The following is a 22,791-nucleotide window of genomic DNA, read 5'->3' as shown; positions in this document are numbered from 1 at the left end:
TACTACCCACACATATAACTCACACCTGCACACACAGTAAAACTTTGTAAATTAGCAGCATCTAATCAAGTATTATGAATTTAATACTATTCTAGGTAATGCTATAAAACTGGACATAATGTCTTTAAAATTACTTTATATCTCTCAGGTTTGTGTATTCATATTATTTGGTGATATTACTTTAAATACATTCAATTATTTCCTTATGAAATAGTATGAATTTCATATATTTCTTTTTTCATATATTTATTTTGTTTACATTTGTCTATCTATATACATACAAAACACCCCTGTGTGCCACAGTGTTCATATTGGAAATCAGAAGACAACTTTCAGGAGTTCTCTCCTTCCACCCTGTAGATTCCAGAGATGAAAGTCAAGTGATGAGGCTTGGTAACAAGTACCTTTACCAGCTCTGTTTATTTTTGCAAGGGTCTCTTGTAGTCTAGACGACCTCCGACTTGCAATGTGATCAAGGATAACCTTGGACTTCTGATCCTCCTGCTTCCCTATCCCAAGAGCTGGGATTATAGCACACACCACCATTGCTGGCTTATATGGTGCTAAAGATTAAACCCCAAACTGACACATGCTAGTCAGGTGCTCTACCGTCTATGCTACCTCCTTAACCCATATGGAATTTGTCTTTCAGAGACAGGGAAGACAGGAGCTTTATCAGTTTCTTTTCTTTCAAAGGGAATTACCTACAGAATTACGGGGAATTTTTGATAAAGAAGAAGTGGATGTTAAAGTTGAAGATAAAAAAAATGAAGTATGTATGTCTACTAAGCCTGTGTTCCAGCCCTTTTCAGGACAGGGTCACAGACTAGGAAGGTAATTATAGTTATTGTCTGTGTTTTCTATAACAGACATTTTCTCATTTTTCTAATCATATAGAATATAATATTTCTTCTGCTAGAAATGACTTTTTCTGGTGCTTGGGTTCTATCTAACCTAGGGCCCATAAACATAGAAGGCAAATAGTTACTGCTGAAATACATCCCAGTTCCAAATGAGTTCTTGGGGTTTTTTTGTTGTTGTTTTGTTTTGTTTTAGATTTTTTTTTATTTACTGTGTATACAGTGTTTTTCCTACGTGCCAAAAGAGGGCACCAGATCTCATTATAGATGACTGTGACCCAACATGTGGTTGCTGGGAATTGAACTCAGGACTTCTGGAAGAGCAGCCAGTGCTCCTAACCTCTGAGTCATCTTTCCAACTCCAAGATCTTTTTTTTTTTTTTAATAGGTTGATTTGGTTTTGGTTTGCTTTGTTTGTTTTAAGCAGGGTCTTTATATTTTCAAGGATGACTTTGAATTCCTGACCCTCCTGCCTCCACCTCCCTAGTGCTGGAATTGCAATGCTTGGTTCTATGGGGTGTTGCAGACTAGACTAAGGATTTGTGTATGCTAAGCAAGCACTCTACCAACTATATATCCAATCCCTTGTTTTCATTTATTAGTAGTGGGAAAGTGTATACATTTTCAGCTTTACATCTAGAAAGTTTTAGGTGTACCCTTGGTTACTCAAGGGCTAACTTCTACAGAGAAAGTAATTTCTTTTAACAGTGCATCCTTTACCCCAGGTAATGCTAATTTGCATGTCGTTCTGTAAACTTACAGATTGCTTGGGTATGTGTAATTTCATTTGATTCCTAGAACATATATGTTGTGAACATAACAATCATTTATTCCTGAGGGAGTAGTTGTGATTTATAAAACTCTTCCTAGAAACTGAGCTTAATGTAAAATTTATATAATAAGAAGACATGTTCTGACTTTGTCATTTGTATTTTCTTAGTGCTACACCAAAAATCGTTTCTAAAGCAAAGAGTATTGAAGTTGAAAAGAAAAGTACTTTGTCTGCTGTGTCACTGAACAACTTGGAGCCCATCACCAGGATCCAGATCTGGTTGGCCAACGGGGAAAGGACTGTCCAAAGATTTAACATTTCTCATAGGTCAGACCTCTGTGTTTATACTTAACTACTTGTTTTCTGATTTAAATTTCATATCTTTTTTTAAGTTTAGATAACAATGATGTTTGAGAACTAATGATGGCTTTTTTAAAAAAAAAACAGCTCTCAGTTTAATGTGTCAATCAACATAGGATTCTTATACTGAACTATGTTTAGTGTGGGGTATTTTTGCTGGGTTTTGTTTTTAAGATTTATTTACTTTATGTATATGAGTGCTCTATTGCCTTCAGGCCAGAAGTGGGCATTAGATTCCACTGTAGATGGTTGTGACCCACCATGTGGTTGCTGGGAATTGAATTTAGGACCTCTGGAAGAGCAGCCAGTGCTATTAACTGCTGAGCCATCTCTCCAGTCCCTGTTTTTGGGATTTTAATCTCAGTATTGTGTTGATTTGAGCTTCTGTCCTGTAGCTAGTTCATTTTCTCTCTATTGTTTTATTGCTCATATTCATTAGGCATATATGCCCTTACCAGTAAGCTACAGCCTCAGCCCCTTCTTTTTGTCTACCATACATACATAATTGTTTATCCGTTCAGTTCATCAGCAGCAGTCCAAGTTTAGGTTTACTTATGCAGATGTAACAATCTTTTGTGTTTTTATGAACCAGGGACTCACTTTTTGCCCTGCTCAGTTTTGAACTAGACATGAATAATACTCCTTTGTCATTGTCCAGACAACACCCAGTTTGCTCTGTGTATCTAAAATTATGTCCCCCAGAGGTAAAAACCTGTATTTTTCTGAATAACGTACCTCATAGGGGATAAAGCATGTCTTATCATCAGTAGGTTAAGATCTCTACTGTAAAATTTTAGCTGTTTTACAGTGTTTGTTAAGTGGAATGTTAAGCAGCTTGCATGGACTTTTGTTTGTTGAGGCAGGGCCTGCTAGGTACCCAGGTTGACCTGGGACTCTAATTCAGGGCAGCCTTCAACTCACTGTGCGCCTTAGCTGCCCCTGTGCTAGGAACAGAGGCTTGTAACACCATGCCCAGATAGAATTGGGTTTGTTTGGTTTGGGTTTTTTTTTTTTTTTTAAGACAAGGTTTCTCTGTGTAGTCTGCCACCTGGCCTATTTTTTTGAGACAGCAACTTATTCTACATTCTTCTGTGTAATTCAGACTGGCCTCAGACTAATGGTAATCTTCCTCTCCCACCCAGCCTTCTAAAAGATGGGATTGTAGTCATGTGCCACCCACCATACCAAGCTTTAGACTTATTTCTCAGGTTTGCATAGCAAGGTCACATGCTGACTGAGACATCTCCCAGCTAAAGTGATACATAGTTCCCCCAAGCAGGTGGGTTTAGGGCCTCCATCTTTTCTCTTTTGTTTCTCTTTACTTAAAAGTCTTTTTATTCTTTTCATGTGTTTGCGTGTGTGCATGCACAAGTGTGCACAAGCATGCATTTGTTGTTGTGTTTTCCTGAATAGTTGTTTTGTTTGCCGTTGGGTTTTTGTTGTTTGTTGTTGTTTTGTTTTGAGACAGAACAAAACCTTAACTATGTGACCCTAGCTGGCCAAGAACTCATTATGTAATCCAGAATGGCCTCAATATTCATTCTGCTTTTTTATACTGTATGTATCTATCATCTGTCTGTCTGTCTGCCTGCCTGTCTATCTATCTATATCTACCTAGCTTGTGTGAATGGGTGGTTAGGTAGGGAGTACACAAGCCTGGTATCAGGGAACTACTTTTGAGAATCTCCTATCCTTCCATCGTGTGAGTCCTAGGGAAAGAACTCAAGTTGTCGGCTTTGGCAGCAGGTGCTTTTACCCACTATTAGAGTATTTGAAGTTTGTGTTTCTTCTTTAAGGTAGGTTGGTTGGTTATTTGGGCCAGTATTCTACCACTGAACTATCCTGTTTTTATTTTGCATTAACTTTGGACATTTCTCACTAAGTTGCCAGGCAGGCCTTGAACTCTCTCTGGATCCCAGGTATTTTCTTCTCATCTTTTGTACAGTTTTTCTCTTTTGTACAGTTTTTGTTTGTTCATTTTGTTTTTGAGATATAATCTCACATATCTGAGGATTAGGAAGTAGAGGCAGGAGGATCAGAAAAGTTCAAAGATACCTTTGGCTACATTGAAGGTTTGAGACCAGCCTGGGCTACATGAAATCCTGTCTTGAAATAATAGACTTTATATCAGGTTGGAGGTATATCTCAGTGCTTGCAAAAAGTCTTAGGTTTAATCCCCGTCATTGAAAAGTACAAAAAAAATTTGAGTCACATAACACAGCTGGTACACAAAGAACGTGAACCTCACCAGGTGGTGGAGACGGTACACACCTTCAATCCCAGCACTCGGGAGGCAAAGGCAAGTGGATTGCTGTGTGTTTGAGGCCAGCCTGTTCTACAGAGCAAGTTCCAGGACTGACTCCATAGCTACTGGGAAACCCTGTCAAAAAAGGGCTAGCAGTTAAGAGCATTGCCTACTCTTCCAAAGGTCCTGAGTTCAATTCCCAGCAACCACATGGTGGCTCACAACCACCTGTAATGAAGTCAGGTGCCCTTTTCTGGTCTACAGACATACACACAGACAAAATATTGTATACAAAATAAATAAACAATTTTTTTTTTAAAAAAAGAGCATGAACCACAGAGAACACAGAAACCCTGTCTTGGGAAAAACCTGTGAAGATGAACTAACTTTGGTTGACATTCGAGAGTGCGGTGATTATGGTTGGAGATGTAGCTCAGCTGGTAGAGCACATGCACACACATCAGCTTTAAAATGTAGCCTAGAACTTGAGCTGCACCACAGTAGTAGGAGTTCTTGGCTGGCATGTTTGGGCCTCTGGGTTCATTCCCAAAGCATACAGAGCTTGCGATATAGCTGTGTAGTTCAGATGGTGAAGTACCTGCCTAGCATACACAAAGCCCTGGGTTCAATCCCCAGCACCACATAACTGACATGGTGTCACAAACTTGTAATGGTGTCAGCAATGACCTGTAATCCAAGCACTGCTTTAAAAAACAAGTAAATGATTCGTTGTATCATGTAAGACTTTCTCTAGTCTCTATTTTAACAAATCCAAATATCTATAAAAGTTGATGCTACCTACCTTAAATTAGCTAGTTCAGGTTTTCATAAATTAATAATTTGTGGTATTTTGCAGGGTGAGCCACATCAAAGACTTCATTGAAAAATACCAAGGATCTCAGAGAAGCCCCCCCTTTGCCCTGGCAACGGCTCTTCCTTTTCTCAGACTTCTGGATGAGACGCTCACATTGGAAGAAGCAGATTTGCAGAATGCTGTTATCATTCAGAGACTACAGATAACTTCTGAACCTTTTAGAAAACTCTGACAGTTTATTTGAGAGACTGAGAGAAATGACGGTTGGAAGTACACATGCAGATGTGGGAGACAGATGTCAGTTTGAGCTTGGAGTTTGAATGCTACTTAATTCCTTGTGAGGGGGTTTAAATAATCACAAGTTCAAGTTAGGAGAGTAATGTATGGCTGGAAACCACAGTTAATGCACTTTTCCCAAAGGCCACTCAGAAAAGAATATGTATCTTCAAATACTAGTTAAACAGTATGATAAATTAAATAGCTATGTCATTAATCTTAATGTGGTCTAAATTAAGAGTTTCACAGCATTAGTATTGAAACAGCAGATAATTAATATAAATGTTAGCTATCTCAGTTTTTAAATAGCAACATATTAAAATATTGTACATGATATGTTAAAAGCATTGATGTAATTATTATAGTGCCTAACCGTCACGGCTTCTCAGTTTTCACTCTGTGATGGCAAGAGATATTCAAATATTAATTTGGCATCAGTATCCAAGATGTATAATATTTTTAGGAATGAAATTGTGTAGTATAATATTAGTATTAGGTGCCTACATTTTTCTATACCTTCTGTATGTAATTTTAAGGGCTGGGGATGTAGTTCAATGGTAGAATATTTGTCAAGCATATATGAGACCTTAGGTTCAATCAGACCCCAGCAAAAACAAAGCAACAACAAAACACCAAAACCAAAAAAGCTTTTTTTTAAAGGAATGCATATATATTTAATGTATGTAAATTTAAGGAAAAGTTGGTATCAAATTAAGTAAAAATATCTATATAATTCATACAGTGGGCTGAAGGCGGGAGAGAGGTTGTAAACCCAGAGACAAACATAAAAAGTAACTATTAAAGCAATCCCTTCAAGGAAGGCTTTGCTTCCCAGCTGGTCCAGGCCCAGACTTAGCTTGCAGAGTGAGGGAGCAGTAGTCCAAAGGGCAGAACCCTAGAAGGAGTCCTCGAGGATGTTTCGGGTAGATTTTGGGCTGAACAACTTGTCTGCCATGGTGTGAGCAGAGTGTAGCTGTCTAGCCAGCTCCTCTCAGCAGCCATATTCCTCCAGAAGGCTTGGGCGGTGTGTGTGGAGGTCCCTGTTCTTGTCAATGGAGGTCGCCATTGCCATAAGGAGGCACAGAATAAGTCTGTGTGGTCGTGGAAGAAATTAATCTGTACAGTGCCCTGGCTCAGGTGCAGGATGAAGGCGCTGCGTGTGTGAAGCCATGTTTACAGGTAGGGCAGCCTGGCCAGCTCACCACCTTCCCGGGGTGTGATGCGGGCCCCGCCTTCAGCAGGCCTTCACCTGTGTAATATGGAATTGCTCGAGGAGAGTGATCCTCTTCATCAGGGAGTTAGGGCAAGAGCTCACGTAGGCGTTCATTGAAGAGGATGAGGTGTGTTGAGTCGTTAAAGAGGACCCCCATACTGCAGTGTAAAAGCACACACAAACAATTCCCCAAGAGCCACAGTTCATTCTCTTCCTACTTTCTCCCCCAAAACTAGGAATTTATTTTTAGCTAACATTTGTAATTAGCCATCCATTTGACACTCAACTAGAATCTATTTTGTCATAGTACAAATGTGTGAACATTTCTTAAATTCACATAAAGTACACATTTTCTACTTCATATCACAGTAAACCTGTGTAGGCATTATAGGAAAACATGCTTAGTATCTTATGCTTTTAACTAAAACCAATTATGTTTTGATTTTCAGATTAAATCCCATGTTTAGAAATAAATTATTTGCAAATAATCTGTTGAATTAAACTTTAAGTAATTAAAATCTAAATAAAAATCAATAAAAACAAGAGAGGTATACATTGTAGCAAAGATTAAGTGGCCCATACCAGCAGCAGTATCCATAGGTGCTGGATATAGTCTATAAACCTTTTATGTGAGTTATATGTATATAATTATTAAAAACCCAAAGTTTGGCTAGGTGGTGGTAGTGAACACCTTAAATTTCAGTACTTAGGAGGCAGCCACAGGCAGATCTCTGAGTTCTAGGCCAGCCTGGTCTACAGAGTGAGTTCCAGGACAGCCAGGACCATATAGAGGAACCCTGTCTAGCAGGGGAAAAGAATCCTCAAAGTTTTCAAGTGTTTATTCACTTAAAAATAATAACTTGGAAGCTGCCCACAGTTGTGCATGCTCTAGCTCTCACTCATGCCCCCACACCTCCGGAGAGAGGAGGGTCAGTGAGCCTGAGCAGCATTGTAAAGCCCTGTCTCTTAACAATAACAACTTTCACACCCAGTTAAGAGCACTGGCTGCTTTTGCTGTGGATCTGGGTTTGATTCCCAACACCCACATGGCAACTCGAAACCACTCTAGCTCCTGTTTCAAGGCATCCAGCTCCCTCTTCTGACCTCTGGGTACTGCGCTCAAGTGATACACACAAGAAAAAAAAACGTATACACCTTAATTTTTTAAAAAATTAAATAATTTCCAAAGCATGAAAAGACTTATTGAGAAAGGTGGCATTGTATATTTTTCCAAAAGTTTGTCTAACAGTGAAGATGAATGATTCTCACCTGTTTCTCCATTCTCTGTGTTGTAGGATCACTTACCTTACAGCCTCTAGAAGACAGCTCTTTTCATTTGTGAGAATAAGAAAGAAGCATATAGCGCTGTATGGTTAGGAAAGACATTCTGACAAAGGATTATTTGGAGTAATTTCCAAAGGGCCAATACCTGGCCAAACATGGTAGCCCACATCTGTGATCATAGCACTTAGGAGACTGAGGCAAGAGGATTACCATGAGGTCAAGGCCAGCTTGGGCTACAGAATAAGACTGTCTGTCTGTTCCTGCCACCTCCCACGAACATGGTTCACTGTGTTGGAGATGGTGCCAGCTCCAGGTGGAGCCCTGAGTGGTTTGTAGGGATTTAGTGTAACGCTGCAGGAATCGGTGCTAGGCCTGAGTACTGTGAGAATCCACCCTGTATACTTCACCATAGACTGCGGCTGACTCCACCGACATGCAGTGTGTAGACCTCACTTAGCAGTATCCTCTTCCCAAGTTTACTCAGGCTGCCCCCTTAGAGCTGAAGCACTCATGACGTAGCCTGTGCCTTGCCTCCCATCACAGATGAGGTGGGGCTGGGAAAGAGTGAATGAGGTTTGAACTCAGGAATTACAAGGCAGAACCTATGTACGTTACTGGACGTCCTGGCTCAGCCCTTTCTTTTGCAGTCTTATTTAAAGACACTGTCCTCCCTAGTTCCCAGCCTTCCATATGCCACACCTTCACCTTCTGGGTGGGTAGTATAGAGGATGAAGGAGAGCATTTTCATTGTGTCTTTTACCTAGGAATTCAGCAGGTATGTATTAGAAAATTAAATATTTATTGTCGATAATGTTTACACGGAACCCTCTTTAGTAAAACAAATAATTATGTTCTTAACAAAAAAGAGGGTAGTAAAATCGATGATTTTGACTTTTGGATACAGGCAAAAACTTTGAGTTGTTGATATGTCAAGAATCTAAGGAAATGTTTCCTATGGGCCTATCATGAAACCTTTCTATCTGCATCATTGTAAATGATAAGCAGTTCTTTATATTTTTATGAAAGGCCTCTCACAAGCATGTTTCTCCTGTCTCTACAAAAAAAGAAAAAAGAAAAGAAAAACAAACAAAAGCCTCCTTTGTGGATTTTCCAGTTTGTCATTAACCGGAAGCCACAGGACTTTCTTGTGTATCCTATGCAGTACATGCTGGGGAGACATTCCAATGGGAAGGACAGTCATCAGCAATAACTTGTGTTTCTCTAAACTGTGAAAATGTTAGTGTGAATGGTGTTCTTAAAGATAATCATCTGATAAAGCTTTTTACTTGAAAATCCAAAGCTGTGAAGTTGCTAGACTCCTTACCACAGGTTGACTTTGGAAGAATAAGTTGGAAGGGAAGCAAAACTTGAAATAAGTGGCCATCTTAGGAGTAGGATGCAATTTGACCCAATTCATTGCTTCAAATCTGTCACCAGTTATCTTGCAGATAAGATGGACGTACAGGAGTACCTATCTGATTTATACATCCTAATCTGCCAGCTAGATTACTATGCACTCTCAAAGCTAAATTAATTTTACTTTATCTTTACTTATTCTGTACACCTCTTTATGTTTTCATACATTGTCATTGCAGTATGTGTGTATTTATTTTAGTGCCTTAATATGTTTTTGATGTGGTATTTTGCTAATGGTTAAATGAACTGTTCTCTTAAAGATAAAATGCTGTTCGTTGAAAGGATCTGTTAGATAGTTTACACTTGTTATAAAATAGTACATGTGAATACTTTTGTCATTTTTATCTAAGTCATTCAGTTTGAGAATCAATATTATTTATTAGATGCTCTTTCTTTAGCCAATGTTATTTTGAGTTGATGCTCAGAAATGTGAAAAAGTGATATTTTAGTACCAATACAACGGTTGCATTTGTTCTTCTGACATAGCATGGAGCCTTATTAGTATATACCTTTGTTCTTTGCCAAAGGACAACACTTGGATAAAATTTGTTTATCACACTGGATCTCAGAAGTGGCTCACTCATTACATTTATAACTTGCTCTTTGTCATCTGTTTTAAATTGTTTTGGCACAGACAACTCATACTCATTCATACTCATAGAAAGTTCTACAGATATTCTAAAGGTAATCTTTAAGTGTATTAGTCCTGTCTCTAAGAAATGTGCACAGCGACAGCAGCATGAGCGTGTTTTTATGTCCTTGTAGTTCATCTGTACAGCTTTAGAATACCACTCTGTGTGTCTTGTTTGTCTGTTTTTTGAGACAAGATTTCTCTATAGATTTGGAGACCAGGCTGGCCTTGAACTCACAGAGATCTGCCTGCCTCTGCTAGGATTAAAGACGTGCACCACCAAGCTTGCCCAGTGCACCGCACTGCGACATTCAGAGCAGAGCAGCCCTGCAGTGATGGCGTTTTCTCAGGAACTTATGCATTTTAAAATGAGATTTTTTTCTGCTATTAAGAGAGTTATTTGTATATCCCAATATAAATGCTCTATAATTTGTGAGTGTTATCCCCCACACTTGGGAGAATATGAATTCCTTGCCACGTGGTTATTTGCAGCAAATATATATATAATCAGCTTGTGCTTGTATCCTAATACGTACATTGCACCTGTTGTTGCTGAACTTGAAGTCACATGGCCTGTGCTCCCAACAAACTGGGTTGAGCAGTCTATACACTAACTCGGAGTCCAGTGAATAGTGGAAGGGGAGGCATATTCAGTATGGGCACATTGAGGAGAGCAACCAGAGGCTTCAAAGACTACCACGTCCATTTCCAAGAGGGAGTGGAACTCAGCAGTCCTGCCCAGGTGGAGGAGATCTTTCTCTAAGTTCCTTCACTGGGTGCCCAGGAGTTTTTTGTTTTGTTTGTTTTTGTTGTGTTGTTGGGGGTGGGGCTGACTAATTATTGGGGTCCATTGTTTCGGTAGTCTGATAATACAAGGCATGCTCCTCACACTATTTTGACAAGGAGTTTTATACAGTGTGGTCCTTTGCGTTTAAAAGCACTTCTGGGATATTGTTCCTGCCACGCTTAGTTGCACAGATGTACCTGCCAGTAGTTACCTATAGGGAAGCCTGGGAAATATGTACTTCAAGCTGAAAGCCCACTCAGCTATAGTTTAGTTTGAGCAAGTGGAGCGTATTCCTTCATTTAAAGAATAAATTTGTTTGCTGGTTTTCACAAGGCGGGGGGTGTTAGCTGAGAGTTCTTGCCTACAACACGACTGCCAAGAAAAGAAAATCGTCCCTGAGGAGTTGGCCGATTTTCCCAGGCGTGTGGGGATTGACGAGCTCCTCCTTGGAGAGGAGAATAGGAAGCTTCCTTCAAGGTCCAGCAAAGACCGCAGGGGTTCCCCAGGGGCCGGCTGCCTGCCCTGGGCCGCGCCCACTTTGCCTGACCCACCCTTCCCGCGCCAGCCCAGATAGCTGTGACGTTCCAGAGCAGAGAAGCCCTGCAGCTGCAGCGATGTTGGTTTCTCAGGAACCCACCCAGGCTCCGGTCGCAGATCCTCACACCGAGGAGGCAGACTCGGTGAGCTTCAGGAGGGTGGTGAGAGGGAAAAGGGGGGCTGCTGGGCTCTCCCAAGGGCAGGGAAGAGAGGCACCTGCCACTGCCCTTTATCCAGATGTTGAACGGAGTACAGAGTTTGCTGCCCCTGGGACACCCCAGAGAAAACAGAATGGCACCCGGAGCCCTGACATGAAGCAACAAGTAGGCAGGAAGGATCAGTCAGGTTTCTTAGCGTCCTGATCCCAGACCACTGCAGGTCCTTCTGGAGGCCTCTTCAGTCCTGGCCTCCCTTCTCCAAACTCCAGGCAGCTCCTGTGGAATTAGCCTCCCTCTAAAATCCTGGTGCTGCCCAAGTCCCAAGTACTTAGAAGGCTGGGCTTCCCCCCCCCCAGTGTGCCCAGGTGGGGGCTTTGGAGGTGTGGGGGTGGGCAAATGGGACCCCAAGGTGTTCTTAGGCCCTCTGTGTTCTCTTCGTGAGTAGAGCTGAGACGGGGCCACCCCAGTTCCACTGCAAGTTTTTTCTGCGGCTTCAGTAGACTACCACCTCCACCTCTTATCTCCATTCAGGGTTTACTGTCAGGCAACTCAGCAAAAGAAAACGGCATTCCTTAACGGGGAGACCCCTGGTGCCTCCGTATGCCTGTAGTCCCAGTTCCTGGATGAGGCAGGAAGATTCCTTGAGGTTCTGGGAAGACGTGAAGAGTTAATCAGAAAAGCAGAGGAGTAGAGATGGAGCCTAGGGGCAGAGGGTTTGTCCAGCATGGTAAGACTCATATGCTGGGGGCAGGGTGGAGTAGGAGACCCTCTGGGGACTCGCATTTTCCAGGAAAATTCAGGGTATTGGGGTGGTGTGATCGGCAAAGAAAAAGAGAAAGGAAGGATGGAAGGAAGGGAGACAGAGAGGAAAGAAACTGAGGCTGCCATGAAGCTCCCTCCAGTGTGTCAATTATCCTGATACTCTGATGTGTATAGATCTGCACTTTCCTCGTCATCGCAGCTAAGCGCCTTGCCTAGGTCACAGCCAGTTGGTCGGTTTGTAAAATGTAGATTTCATGGACTGAAGGGGTTAGGTGACCAAATGACCATTCCGAAGACTGCAGGACTGGCTCACCTCAGTTTCTGCCGGAATTTGTTTGGCTGGCCCTCTGTTATAGGCCCATGTAAGGGGAAACTAGAGACTCATTATGGGTCGAGAATCCACTGACACTGGATTCTGCCAACTAAGCTTTTCCAGAAGTTGCAATACAGTTCACACAAATGTCAAAAAAGTATGCACTCAGCCCTGAGAATGGTTTTTCTCCTGGGGTAGGAAGCTTGTGTGAAGTGTGTGATAAACCTTATCTGGGAAGACCTTCCCTTCCGAGCAGCCTGCCTGTGGTGCCCTCAAGATACTGAGATAGGCAGAGTCCCAGTTCCTTTCCACCCCATTCCTGTCCCCAGACAAAGGAGGAAAAAACGGGTTCCTAGCATTATTGATCACAGAACACTTTACAATGTCCTCCTGGTCACTTATTGCTTTAATAGCATACTAAGCCCCGACTGATCACCTAGGTAGTAGAGACCTCACAGTGAGTTAGAAATTTATGCTCTCAGCTTACCTGAGTATGCCAGACACTCTGGCCAATTCAGAGACCTGAGCTGTCAGGGAGGGAATGCCTCTAAGGAAGAAACATTTAAATGGCAAGCAATCAATTCTTGAAATTCTTGAAAGACACAGAAGAACCTTCCAGAGAAAACAATATGTGTGTATACACACAAAGTATACACAAAGACCCCGAGGAAACAGCAGTCAAAGGGTTTGAACAATAAGAAACTCCCACCAAGAAGGCTATTTGAAGAAAGGGAGGGAGTGGGAGTAAAGTGAGCTCCTGCCTGCCATTTCCAGGACTTGGGCTTTTACTAGACAATAAAGACAGACAAGTTATTGGTTTTAAGCAGAGAGCAGACCTAGTCTAATTTATTTCTTCAAAGAGCACTGGCTGCAGCAGGGGGAGTGGACTAGCGGCAGGGGAGCCACTTAGGAAGCTCGCCTGACAGGGGAATTGGAAAAGAGAGGAACCAAGGATGACAAGGTCTTGGCCTGAGTGGCTGAGCGAATGTCTGTGTTATTTAATGCCCTGTGGCAAATGGTTTGGAGCTGGCTTCACAGTGGGATGGCAGCAAGGACCTGTGTTTAGACCATGGGACTGTGAGCTGGCTATCCAATGTTCATGACTCGGCTGAGGGGCTGTGATATTCCACGTTCCAGGCTCTTAGACTATTCTGTCATACTGCTGGGTCGATAAAGTCTTTCCAAAAGAAAGGGGGTAAGGTTTGCTGGTGTCTGTGGTGTACACACCCCCATCATAGCTGATGCCACGGGCTTGCAAAAGTCGCAAACATTGGACGACTGAGTGGCTAAAGATACCTACCACCAAGCCTGATGAGCTGAGTCTGTTACCTAGGGTCCCCATGGTGGAAAGAGAGAGCATACTGTGACCTCCACACCATTCTCTCTCTCTCTGTCTCTCTCTCTCTCTCTCTCTCTCTCTCTCTCTCTCTCTCTCTCTCTCTCTCTCTCTCTCTCTCTCTCTCACACACACACACACACACACACACACATAAATGTAAAATAAACCCAAACATTGAACGATAGATTCGCAGAGCCACTGTCTCGTTCACTCATCCTAACAGCCTTGTCAAGTTAGCAGGAAGATTGCATCTGATGAGGAAAACGCAGCCTACAAACATAAAGGGATGTGTTCAAGATTACATAGGGCCCACAGCTCCACTGACTCCGACAGAAAGTGGCTGTGGCAGGAAGCATGGGGACGGAATGCAAGGAAGAACTTCCCCCTGGAATGGTGTAGAGGTCAAGATTTAGAATTCTGTTTCTTAATTCTCTCTCTCACTTCTCCATAGGGTGATCTGGGGTCAAAATGAGGCTGAGGTTGCTAATGAGCCCTCGAGTCGCCAGGGAATATAGGATGTTTATGAAAGTCACTGGGGCGTGGAGCACTGGTTCGTGTCTCTAGGAATAGGGGTTAGTTTCCGTGTCTCCCCCAGGACGGCAGAGCCGGTCGTCTCTCAGTCTGTACGAAGGTGTGCTATGGCATTGGTGGGGTCCCCAACCAGGTGGCCTCCAGCGCTTCAGCCTTCTACCTGCAGCTCTTCCTACTCGATGTGGCACAGGTGAGTGTGGGCAGCTCCCTGGTCTTTCTACCTCCTCTCTGCCCATACTGTCGCTTTGGTTTTGGTAGATCGTCCTTTGACCCAAGCTTGGTAGCAACATTTAAAAGGGCCGTAGAAGGAAAACTCTTTAAGGATACTCATTACGTCCTGCTTGTGCTAGGAAAATGAGAAAATAATCAGGTGTGGTGACAGACACTTGTCATCCCAGCATTCCAGTAGAGAGGCAGGAGGCTCAGGAGTTCAACCCACCCTCTCGGCAGCATGGCTAGTTTGAGGCCAGCCTTGGCTACATGAGACCCTGTCTCAAAACTCTCACTGGCTCTCAACCTTCCTAATGCTGCAACCTTTAATACAGTTTCCCATGTTATGGTGACCCCCAGCCATAAAATTATTTCGGTGCTCCCTCATAACTTTAATTTTGACACTGTTAAGAATCATAATGTAAACATTGGATATGGAACCCCTGTGACCCACAGGTTGAGAACCACTGTCCTACCTCAAAACCAAAAGGCAAACTAATAAATAGTGATAGAATGTCTGTGCACAGCCATCAGCTTTCCCCTCTCCTCACCAGCTCCATGTCCCTCAGAGCTTTCTGGAATCATGTCCTGGGCAGGAGCCTTTTCCACAGGCAAGCAAGCCTGACTGTGTTCTCTGACTTCGTGGAGCCTTGACTCTCTCCTCTTGATGATTTCAGATCCCCGCTGCCCAGGTGTCCCTTGCCTTGTTCGGAGGGAAGGTGTCTGGGGCGGTTGCAGACCCCGTGGCTGGCTTCTTCATCAACAAAAGCAGAAGGACAAGGGCTGGGCGGCTAATGCCTTGGTGAGCAGCCCCTTGGTGCTTAGACCCCCGACCCCTCCCCTGGCCCTGCGTCACCATCACAGCCTGTTTCTTAGGTGATACCTTGGATGGTTAGAAGCCAAGCCTGTGTGGTGCAGGAGATGAGTTAGGTCAGAATGAGTCTCACGGTACTCCAGAGACATGCTTAGGGATTGTCTGTCCCTCATCAGGGGGCTCAGGATGGCTCCCGTGGTGGAACTGGGCTGGAAGGCCCTGGAGGAAAAGTAATATGCTTGTGCTCCAGGAAAGCAAACAGTGCCTCATATGTGCAGGCCAAATGCCCCACCACTAAGTGAACCCCAGCTCTCCACTGTCCTGAATACAGTGAACGGCACCCCTAAGGGCCCTGGCCAGAGTCCCAAGAGTGAATGTCCCTCCTTCCATTACCTTCGCTTCCCTCTGTCTCCGTGGCTTCCTGAGAGCCCCAGCTCCAGGGCCCCCTCAAGGGGCAGAAACAGGGTGAGGTTGTTCCTGCTGGGTCCTTGGTGCCCCTGTCCTGTAGGCACCATTCCTTAGTTGCGCTTCTATAGGGCACTGGGCTGCATGCCCTTAATCGCACTGGCCTACTTCTTCCTGTGGTTTCTGCCCCCGTTCACCAGCCTGCGTGGGCTCTGGTATGCCACCTTCTACTGCCTGTACCAGGCCCTGTCTACGGTAAGTGTGTGACCGCCCCTCCTAGGCCTGGTTCTGGTGAGCCCCTCCGCCAGATAAAATTTCTATTCAGAGTAAGGGTATTGTAGGTTGACTTCACTGCTCTGGGCTGCCCATCAGTGCTTGGAAACCTGTCACCAACAATATTGCTGCTCAGGGCCTTGCTTCTCAGCCCTCGCTTTGAGATTCGGATGCTTTGGCCTTTTAGGAATCTGGATGGGACAGGGTGGCTGCTGGTTTTTGCATAGCGAAGTGGCTGGGGAAGGAGACACAGACCGTGAGTGACAGTATGGGTGGTGGAGGCCACTCTAAGCTCAGGGGCCATGCCAGTTCTTCCAGGTACCCTACACAGCGCTCACTATGATCCTCACCCCCAGCCCCAGGGAGCGAGACTCTGCCACTGCATACCGTGAGTCCAATTCTGTGTTCGCTCGGAAGCTGCTGTCCCCCAGTTCCTGCAGCTCACCATGCCACCTTGTACATGCTTTGTCTCCAGGGATGACCATGGAGATGGCAGGGACACTGATGGGAGCCACTGTCCATGGGCTCCTCGTGTCCAGTGCCCATGGGTCTCGGAGGTGTGAGGATCCTGTGCTCGCAGGGAGTACTGCTGTGTCCCCAGATGTAGTAAGTGTCCGAGGAACGCAGGAGCCCCTCTGCGGGGTCAACTCCTTCCTCCAGAAATGCTCTTCTGTCGGTTCTTCTTCGGGTGGGGCTGCTCATCCTTTCCCTACCTCTCTAGCCGAACTCATAAGGCCCAACACCTATCAGGTTCTCCACCAAGCCTGTCTGGAAGAAGGGGAGGGCGGGAAGGAGGGAGAGACAGACAGAGAGAGGACACAGACCATGCAGCTCAGTGTAGAGCACTCGACAAGCATGCATGAGGCACTAATGGACTCAATCACCAGGCGTGGCCAGAACCAACCAAACAGCCCCAGCAAAAGCACAAGCGAGGCGCGGTGGCGCCCTGCGAGATGGAGACAGGAGGAGCAGGAGTTCACGGCTATCTTTGGTTATAGAGTCAGTTTAAGGCCAACCTGAGTTATACCAAACCTGTCAGTGTGTGTGGGCCAATGACAAACCACTAATAGACAAAAACAACAACAGGAGAAAACACAGGGGCTGAGTTACCACTCAGCTGCCAGAGACTTTGCCTAGAACATCTGAAGCCCCTCAGCACCTTATAAGCCAATGATGGCTCCCAGCTGTAATCCTAGCACCCAAGAGGTGGAGGCAGGCAGATCCCAAGTGTAAGGTCACCCTTGGCTACATAGTGAGCTATAGGCCAGCATGGGCAACACAAAGACCTGCTTTAAAAAAAAAATCCCATACAAAATTACCAACAATTTTGGGACAATGAAAGCAAAGAATTGGAGTCCAGCACAGTGCGTTTTCCAGGGTAAGGCCAGGGAAACACACAGAACAGAACTCGACTGGGAAAGCCATTCTGCACTCCCTGCCGCCCCCTCTGCCCTCTATCCTCATTGGCTATTATCCCCTAGCATCTCTTTATCTTTCACTTTCTTTGTATTTCCTCTGGGTCTCCGTCCATCACACTATTGTTAGCTGCCTGTGGATGTGCACAGTCCTCACCACTGTCCCGTCTTTGCTGTGGATGAGGAGCCACTTAGTCATCATTGTGACCTCTGGATCTAGGACACAGAAGTTACCAGCAATGCCTATTTGCTGACTAAGATGGAACAGTAGGCACGCTGACCTCTGGTGGCACAGCTGTTCCCTTCCATAGCGGGGCAAAGAGTCATCAGAGGAGCAAAACTCTTAGGCCTAACTCCTGAGCGAAGTGGAGCAGCAGAAGCCAGCATCCTCGGGCTTGGGGTGAAGGCATGGAGGGGTGCTCCGGCTTCCCTGCCTGGTCTGGAAACACTACGCTCAGTGCAGTACTGTCCTCTCCCGCAGGCGCGCCTCTACTGCATTGCGGCTGCTGTGGTTGCGTTGACGTATCCTGTGTGTGGCGGCTTGCTGTGCCTAGGAGTGAAGGAGAGGCCAGGTATAGGGTGCAGAGAGTGTGAGAACATGAGAGACAGGAGCTGGGAGCAGGACTCCTCCTGGAGCTGAGTTTTTGACTCTGCCAGTCCAGGTATCACCTTCCTGTTTTGCAGACACTTCTGCCCCAGCCTCAGGTCCGGGCCTGAGCTTCTTCACGGGGCTGGCCATCACTTCCCGGCACCCGCCCTACTTGAGTCTGGTGGTCTCCTTCTTGTTCATCTCAGCTGCTGTCCAGGTACCGCTGGCCAAGTGATCTTTGATTTGCTCTGGCTGTGCTTATCATAAACAGGCATTTGGAATAGGGTCTCGTGTAGCCCAGGCTGGCCTTGAACTTGCTATGTAGTTGATTCTGGCCATCACATCCATCAGCTCCTGATTCTCCTGCCTCCACACAAGTGCTGGTGTTACAAACATCTGTCATCATGGCCGGCTAGGTTTCAGTTTTACAGGGAATGACACATGACTGAGAGTGTGCTGGGAAGAAAACCCTGGGTGTGACTTGTGTGACTGGGGTGATGTCTGGGAGGACAGCCTCTCATACTACCTGAGCTATAGTTAAGTCCGTCTGATCTTAACTATGCGAACAGGGACAGTGCACAGGGAAGGATGCTTGTATCCATGGTGAGGGGAAATCCTTTGAGTTCAAGGACTCAGTGGGGAGACCTTACTGAAGACCTTCCCCTTACATGTGACTTCTGATCCTGCCAATTTCCCGTGCATGTCCTCAGGTGGAACAAAGCTACCTGGTCCTGTTCTGTACACACGCCTCCCGGCTACAAGAACATGTTCAGAGCTTGGTGCTAACCATCCTGGTAAGGGGACCAAGGAGGTGGAGGCTGGGGCCCTGGGAGACTGAGGGAGAACCTCTGTTCCCAGAGGTCTCATGGTCACATTTTGTTTCAGTCCCATTCCAGCAGAGGGTGGAGTTGGGGAATAGCTACTGGTTCAAACCAGACAGTCTGAGGTTGGGTGTCCTACCTAAAAGCAAGGGTTTTGAGGTCTGGAGAAAGGTGTGGACCTCAGGGCCTGGTGGGATGATGCTGTGTGCTCACAGATCTCAGCTGTGCTGAGCACCCCACTGTGGGAGAGGGTCCTCCAGCGATTTGGGAAGAGGACGTCTGCGTTCGGGATCTGTGTGAGTGAATCAAGAAGCAAGGCTTGCGGGTAGCTGAGGAGGTAACCATGGAGCCTGAGCTCAGTGGGGGTTAGATCTGGGTTCCCGTGGCCAGGTGCGGGGCTTATCTTGCATCACAAAGGCTGAGCCTGCTATGAGAAAGGAAGGCTGGGGAATGTGGAGGGCTGGCTCACAGGTCTCTCTCCCCAGATAATGGTGCCATTTTCCATCTTGCTGGCTGCTGTGCCCTCTGCACCTGTGGCCTATGTTGTGGCCTTTGTCTCTGGTGTGAGCATTGCTGTGTCCCTGCTGCTACCCTGGTAGGCTGGATGAAATGATGGGAGATTGGGGGGAGCCTCATACCCTCCAGTAAGGGAGTCTCTCTTCTTCCTGCTGTCCTTCTTGGATGGGACCACCAGTTCCTTCCTTGGAGCCAACAACAGCAGAGGGAAACACTGGGCGCTGTGGGTTGGTTCTGAGCAGAGGTCTCCAACGTAGTCTCTGCCCTCCTGAGGACTCGCAGAAGGACTTTGAGAAGCCCTGGGCTTCTCAAAGAGAAGAGGGCTAACTCTATGCACCTGCCCCCAGGTCCATGCTGCCAGATGTGGTGGATGACTTCCAGCTGCAGCACCGGCATGGCCCAGGCGTGGAGACCATCTTCTACTCATCCTACGTCTTCTTCACCAAGCTCTCAGGCGCAGGCGCCCTGGGCATCTCCACCCTCAGTTTGGAGTCAGTCCTAGGGATGGGGTACACCAAAAGCACGAAAGACCAGGGGGGTGGGAAGAGGAGACAGAACCCCCACCCATGAGTCTGGAGTGCGTGCCGCACTCTATGGAGTGCGAGGAACCCCAGCATCAGAACTAAGGGGCTCTGAACTCCTTATACCCAATCTGGCTAGCAGTCAGTTATCAGGAAAGGATGGGGTGACACATCGGTGACTTCTGCACCAAGAACAGAGCTGACAATGGGAGGGGTGGTGTTTCTCCAGGTTCGCAGGGTATAAGGCAAGAGCCTGCCAGCAAGCAGAGGAAGTGGTAGTCACCCTCAAGGTCCTCATCGGTGCTGTGCCCACCTGCATGATCCTTATTGGTCTCTGCATCCTCATGGTTGGCCCCACTCCCAAGACGCCAAGCCAGGATGCCTCCTCCCAGCTAAGCCTTCGGAGGTGGGCAGTGCTTGTACATTGGGTACACACTGGCAGGGTTACCAGCCTAAGGGACACACACACACACCCTGGTGCCTAACAGTTAACAGCAGCCGAGCCGTCAGATTTCCTGCTGCTTGTCTTAGCTTCAGTGACACTCCCTGCTCCCAGATTTCCTTCTGTCTCTAGTCTTTATCCTCAGCTTTCTTCCTTGCACTACCTGGTAGACGGGGGATGTGAGGACTCTCTAGATCTCCCCTGCACCCGGTCTACTCTCTACTCGCGTGACCTAGAACACCTCATACCAGTGACTCAGGTACCCTCCGCCCTGCACTTCCGCCAAGTTCCACATCTAGGTGCGTTGCTCATTGTACAGCTCTACCTGCTGTCCGCCCAGTGTAGGGCGCCTTCGCCTGATCTCATTCTCTCCTTCTGGATCCCCGTCTCAGAGAGTGCCGAAGCCTGGGAGCCTCCTGCTCATCCCTCCCACGGCTGTCCTTCTCCTACCATACATCTGACCACATGGAGGATGTGTGTACTGCCTGGCTTTCCCAGGACAGTGCAGGCATCTTACAGCTGAGAATACAGTTCATTAATCCGTCTATTCCAGGAGCTCAGCACAGGGCCCAGAGGTGCCTATTGGAAAGTGTGTGCTACCCCATCAACATACACCTGACCCACAGATGTGTCTGCTTACAAATATATAAGTTGGTGTCCATGTCTCCCCAGGACACGCAGGCAGCATTATCAGCAGTTCCTTATTCTCATAGCTGGTAGCATCAGCCTTCAGCTAAAGGGCCCAGAGGTCCTGCTGTCCACTCAACAATGCCTAGAGGTTGGGGACCTGGAACTTGGCCATGGCTTTAGTAGGCCTGTGAGTGGAGAATTGCTGGCAAGGCATGGAACAGCCGCTGAAACTTCTGTGGCACTCTGTGACAGGGTGGAGACCCGTATCTCACCTCTCTCTTCCTTCTTGGTTTCTTCCCTTCCCTCAGGAGAACTAGCTACAGCCTCGCCTGAACTAGAAGGGGACTTCTGTGAGGCAGAAAAGCAGAAGCCTGCATTTTCTAGAATTCTCTCTATCCAGCAACCCGAGCATAGCCTACCAACTTAGCACACGCATTTTCCCTTGCGAGTGGAGACTCTAGGGACATCTCCTGAAGGGGCTGGCCCAGGCTCCAGGAACCCTACTCAGCACCTCCTTGCCTGCTGACCCTCAACCTTCCAGGCTTGTAGCCCAGACGACTCCACCTTCAAGAACCCTCAGACTCCGAAAGCATCCTGCCTACTCTTTGCTTGATGGCAGAGCTCCACACACAGGAGGTTTGCAGAGTCTCCAGTGGATGCCTGCGGAGAGCGTAGTAGGAAAGCTGAGACACCATGTGACTGGGCAAACGGAGGACATGTGACGTTTTGGGGGCTATGAGGAAGGGGTACCCTCATCCATTGCTGGTGGGAATGCAGACCCACCATGGTACACGGGTGTTTGTTCAGCATTTTTTTCTATCAGTAGACAGAGGATGGCGCAGAACCATCAGAAGCCTTTCACTTTTTACAAATAAATGCAAACGTATTTTCTGAAATTCTGTTATATTAGCATATAATAGGAAGGGCAGTTTTCTAGGGGTTGTATAAGTCTTTGGGGAAGAAGGATTCACTGGGGTTGATATTTTTTCAAAAACAAATTTAGCTGGGTGTAGTGATGCACACAGGTAATCCTGGCACTCAGGAGGTTAAAAGCAGGAGAATCAAGAGTTCAAGGCCAGGCTCAGCTAGGTGTCAAGTTTGAAGCCAGTCTGAACAACCTGAGGCCTTATCTTATAAGCAATCAAAAGTAAAGTTCAAGAGCTGACTTCCTACAGAATGGATAAAATGTTTCTGGGGACAGCTCACCATCCCGTGCTGCATCCCTTGAGGAGGAGCCTAAGTCTGGCTCCTACCCCAGCTATGAATTACGGAGACCAGGGCACCAGCTGCTGCCCTCAACCTAAACTAAAACAACTTGCCATTCCCATCTCTTCCTTACCAGTTATTCCTGAATCCATAGCAGAGGAGACAGTGTTGTGCGACAGGACCAACTGCAGCTCGCAGAGGAGGAGAAAGGAGTTTGTACACTGTTTCCACGCCTCCCACAGCAAGTGCTTTCCCATAGTGCTTGCCTGATTTGTTGTTTCTATTTTTTTCTTTTTCTTTTTTTTAAAGATTTATTTATTAATTTATGTAGTATCCTGCCTGTAGGCCAGAAGAGGGCACCAGATCTCGTTATAGGTGGTTGTGAGCCACCACGTGGTTGCTGGTAATTGAACTCAGGACATCTGGAAGAGCAGTCAGTGCTCTTAACCGGTGAGCCATGTCTCCAGCCCTATTTCTTGTTTCTAAAGATTGCTTTCTTTCCTTCTTTACTTTTCTTTCTTAATTTGGTTTCTTGAGACAAGAGTTTCTGTGTAGTCCTGGCTGTCCTGGAACTCTATCTGTAGACCTGGCTTGCCTCACACCTGTAGATCTGCCTGCCTCTGCCCTCCAAGTGCTACCAGCAAAGGCATG

General features: G+C 46.1%; 2 protein-coding genes across 3 annotated transcripts in view; both read left to right on the top strand.

Moving 5' to 3' along the window:
* Ubxn2a (UBX domain protein 2A) overlaps window positions 1-9,803 on the top strand; it is a 29,914-nt gene extending 20,111 nt beyond the window's left edge. For both annotated transcript variants that reach the window (XM_050141893.1, XM_050141892.1), the window contains exons 5-7: window positions 697-834; window positions 1,801-1,959; window positions 5,094-9,803. In XM_050141893.1, coding sequence (XP_049997850.1) covers window positions 697-834; window positions 1,801-1,959; window positions 5,094-5,283 — 487 coding nt within the window. In that variant the 3' untranslated portion in view covers window positions 5,284-9,803. The remainder of the gene's footprint in view (window positions 1-696; window positions 835-1,800; window positions 1,960-5,093) is intronic.
* A 139-nt stretch (window positions 9,804-9,942) lies between these two features.
* Mfsd2b (MFSD2 lysolipid transporter B, sphingolipid) lies at window positions 9,943-21,779 on the top strand. Its single transcript, XM_050141894.1, has 14 exons — window positions 9,943-11,338; window positions 14,363-14,488; window positions 15,186-15,310; window positions 15,859-15,982; window positions 16,310-16,388; window positions 16,476-16,606; window positions 17,897-17,987; window positions 18,100-18,221; window positions 18,715-18,798; window positions 19,041-19,121; window positions 19,311-19,420; window positions 19,689-19,832; window positions 20,092-20,268; window positions 21,243-21,779. The coding sequence occupies exons 1-14, from the start codon at window positions 11,273-11,275 to the stop codon at window positions 21,265-21,267; spliced, it is 1,485 nt and encodes a 494-aa protein (XP_049997851.1). The 5' UTR covers window positions 9,943-11,272; the 3' UTR covers window positions 21,268-21,779.
* The last annotated feature ends 1,012 nt before the right edge of the window (window positions 21,780-22,791 follow it).

The sequence above is a fragment of the Alexandromys fortis genome, unplaced genomic scaffold, assembly GCF_014885135.2.
Source record: "Alexandromys fortis isolate MF-2015 unplaced genomic scaffold, M_Fortis_MF-2015_v1.1 scaffold_30, whole genome shotgun sequence".
NCBI lineage: Eukaryota > Metazoa > Chordata > Mammalia > Rodentia > Cricetidae > Alexandromys > Alexandromys fortis.
The sequence above is the reverse complement of the archived record's forward strand: the minus strand, read 5'-3'. Positions and strand labels throughout refer to the sequence as shown.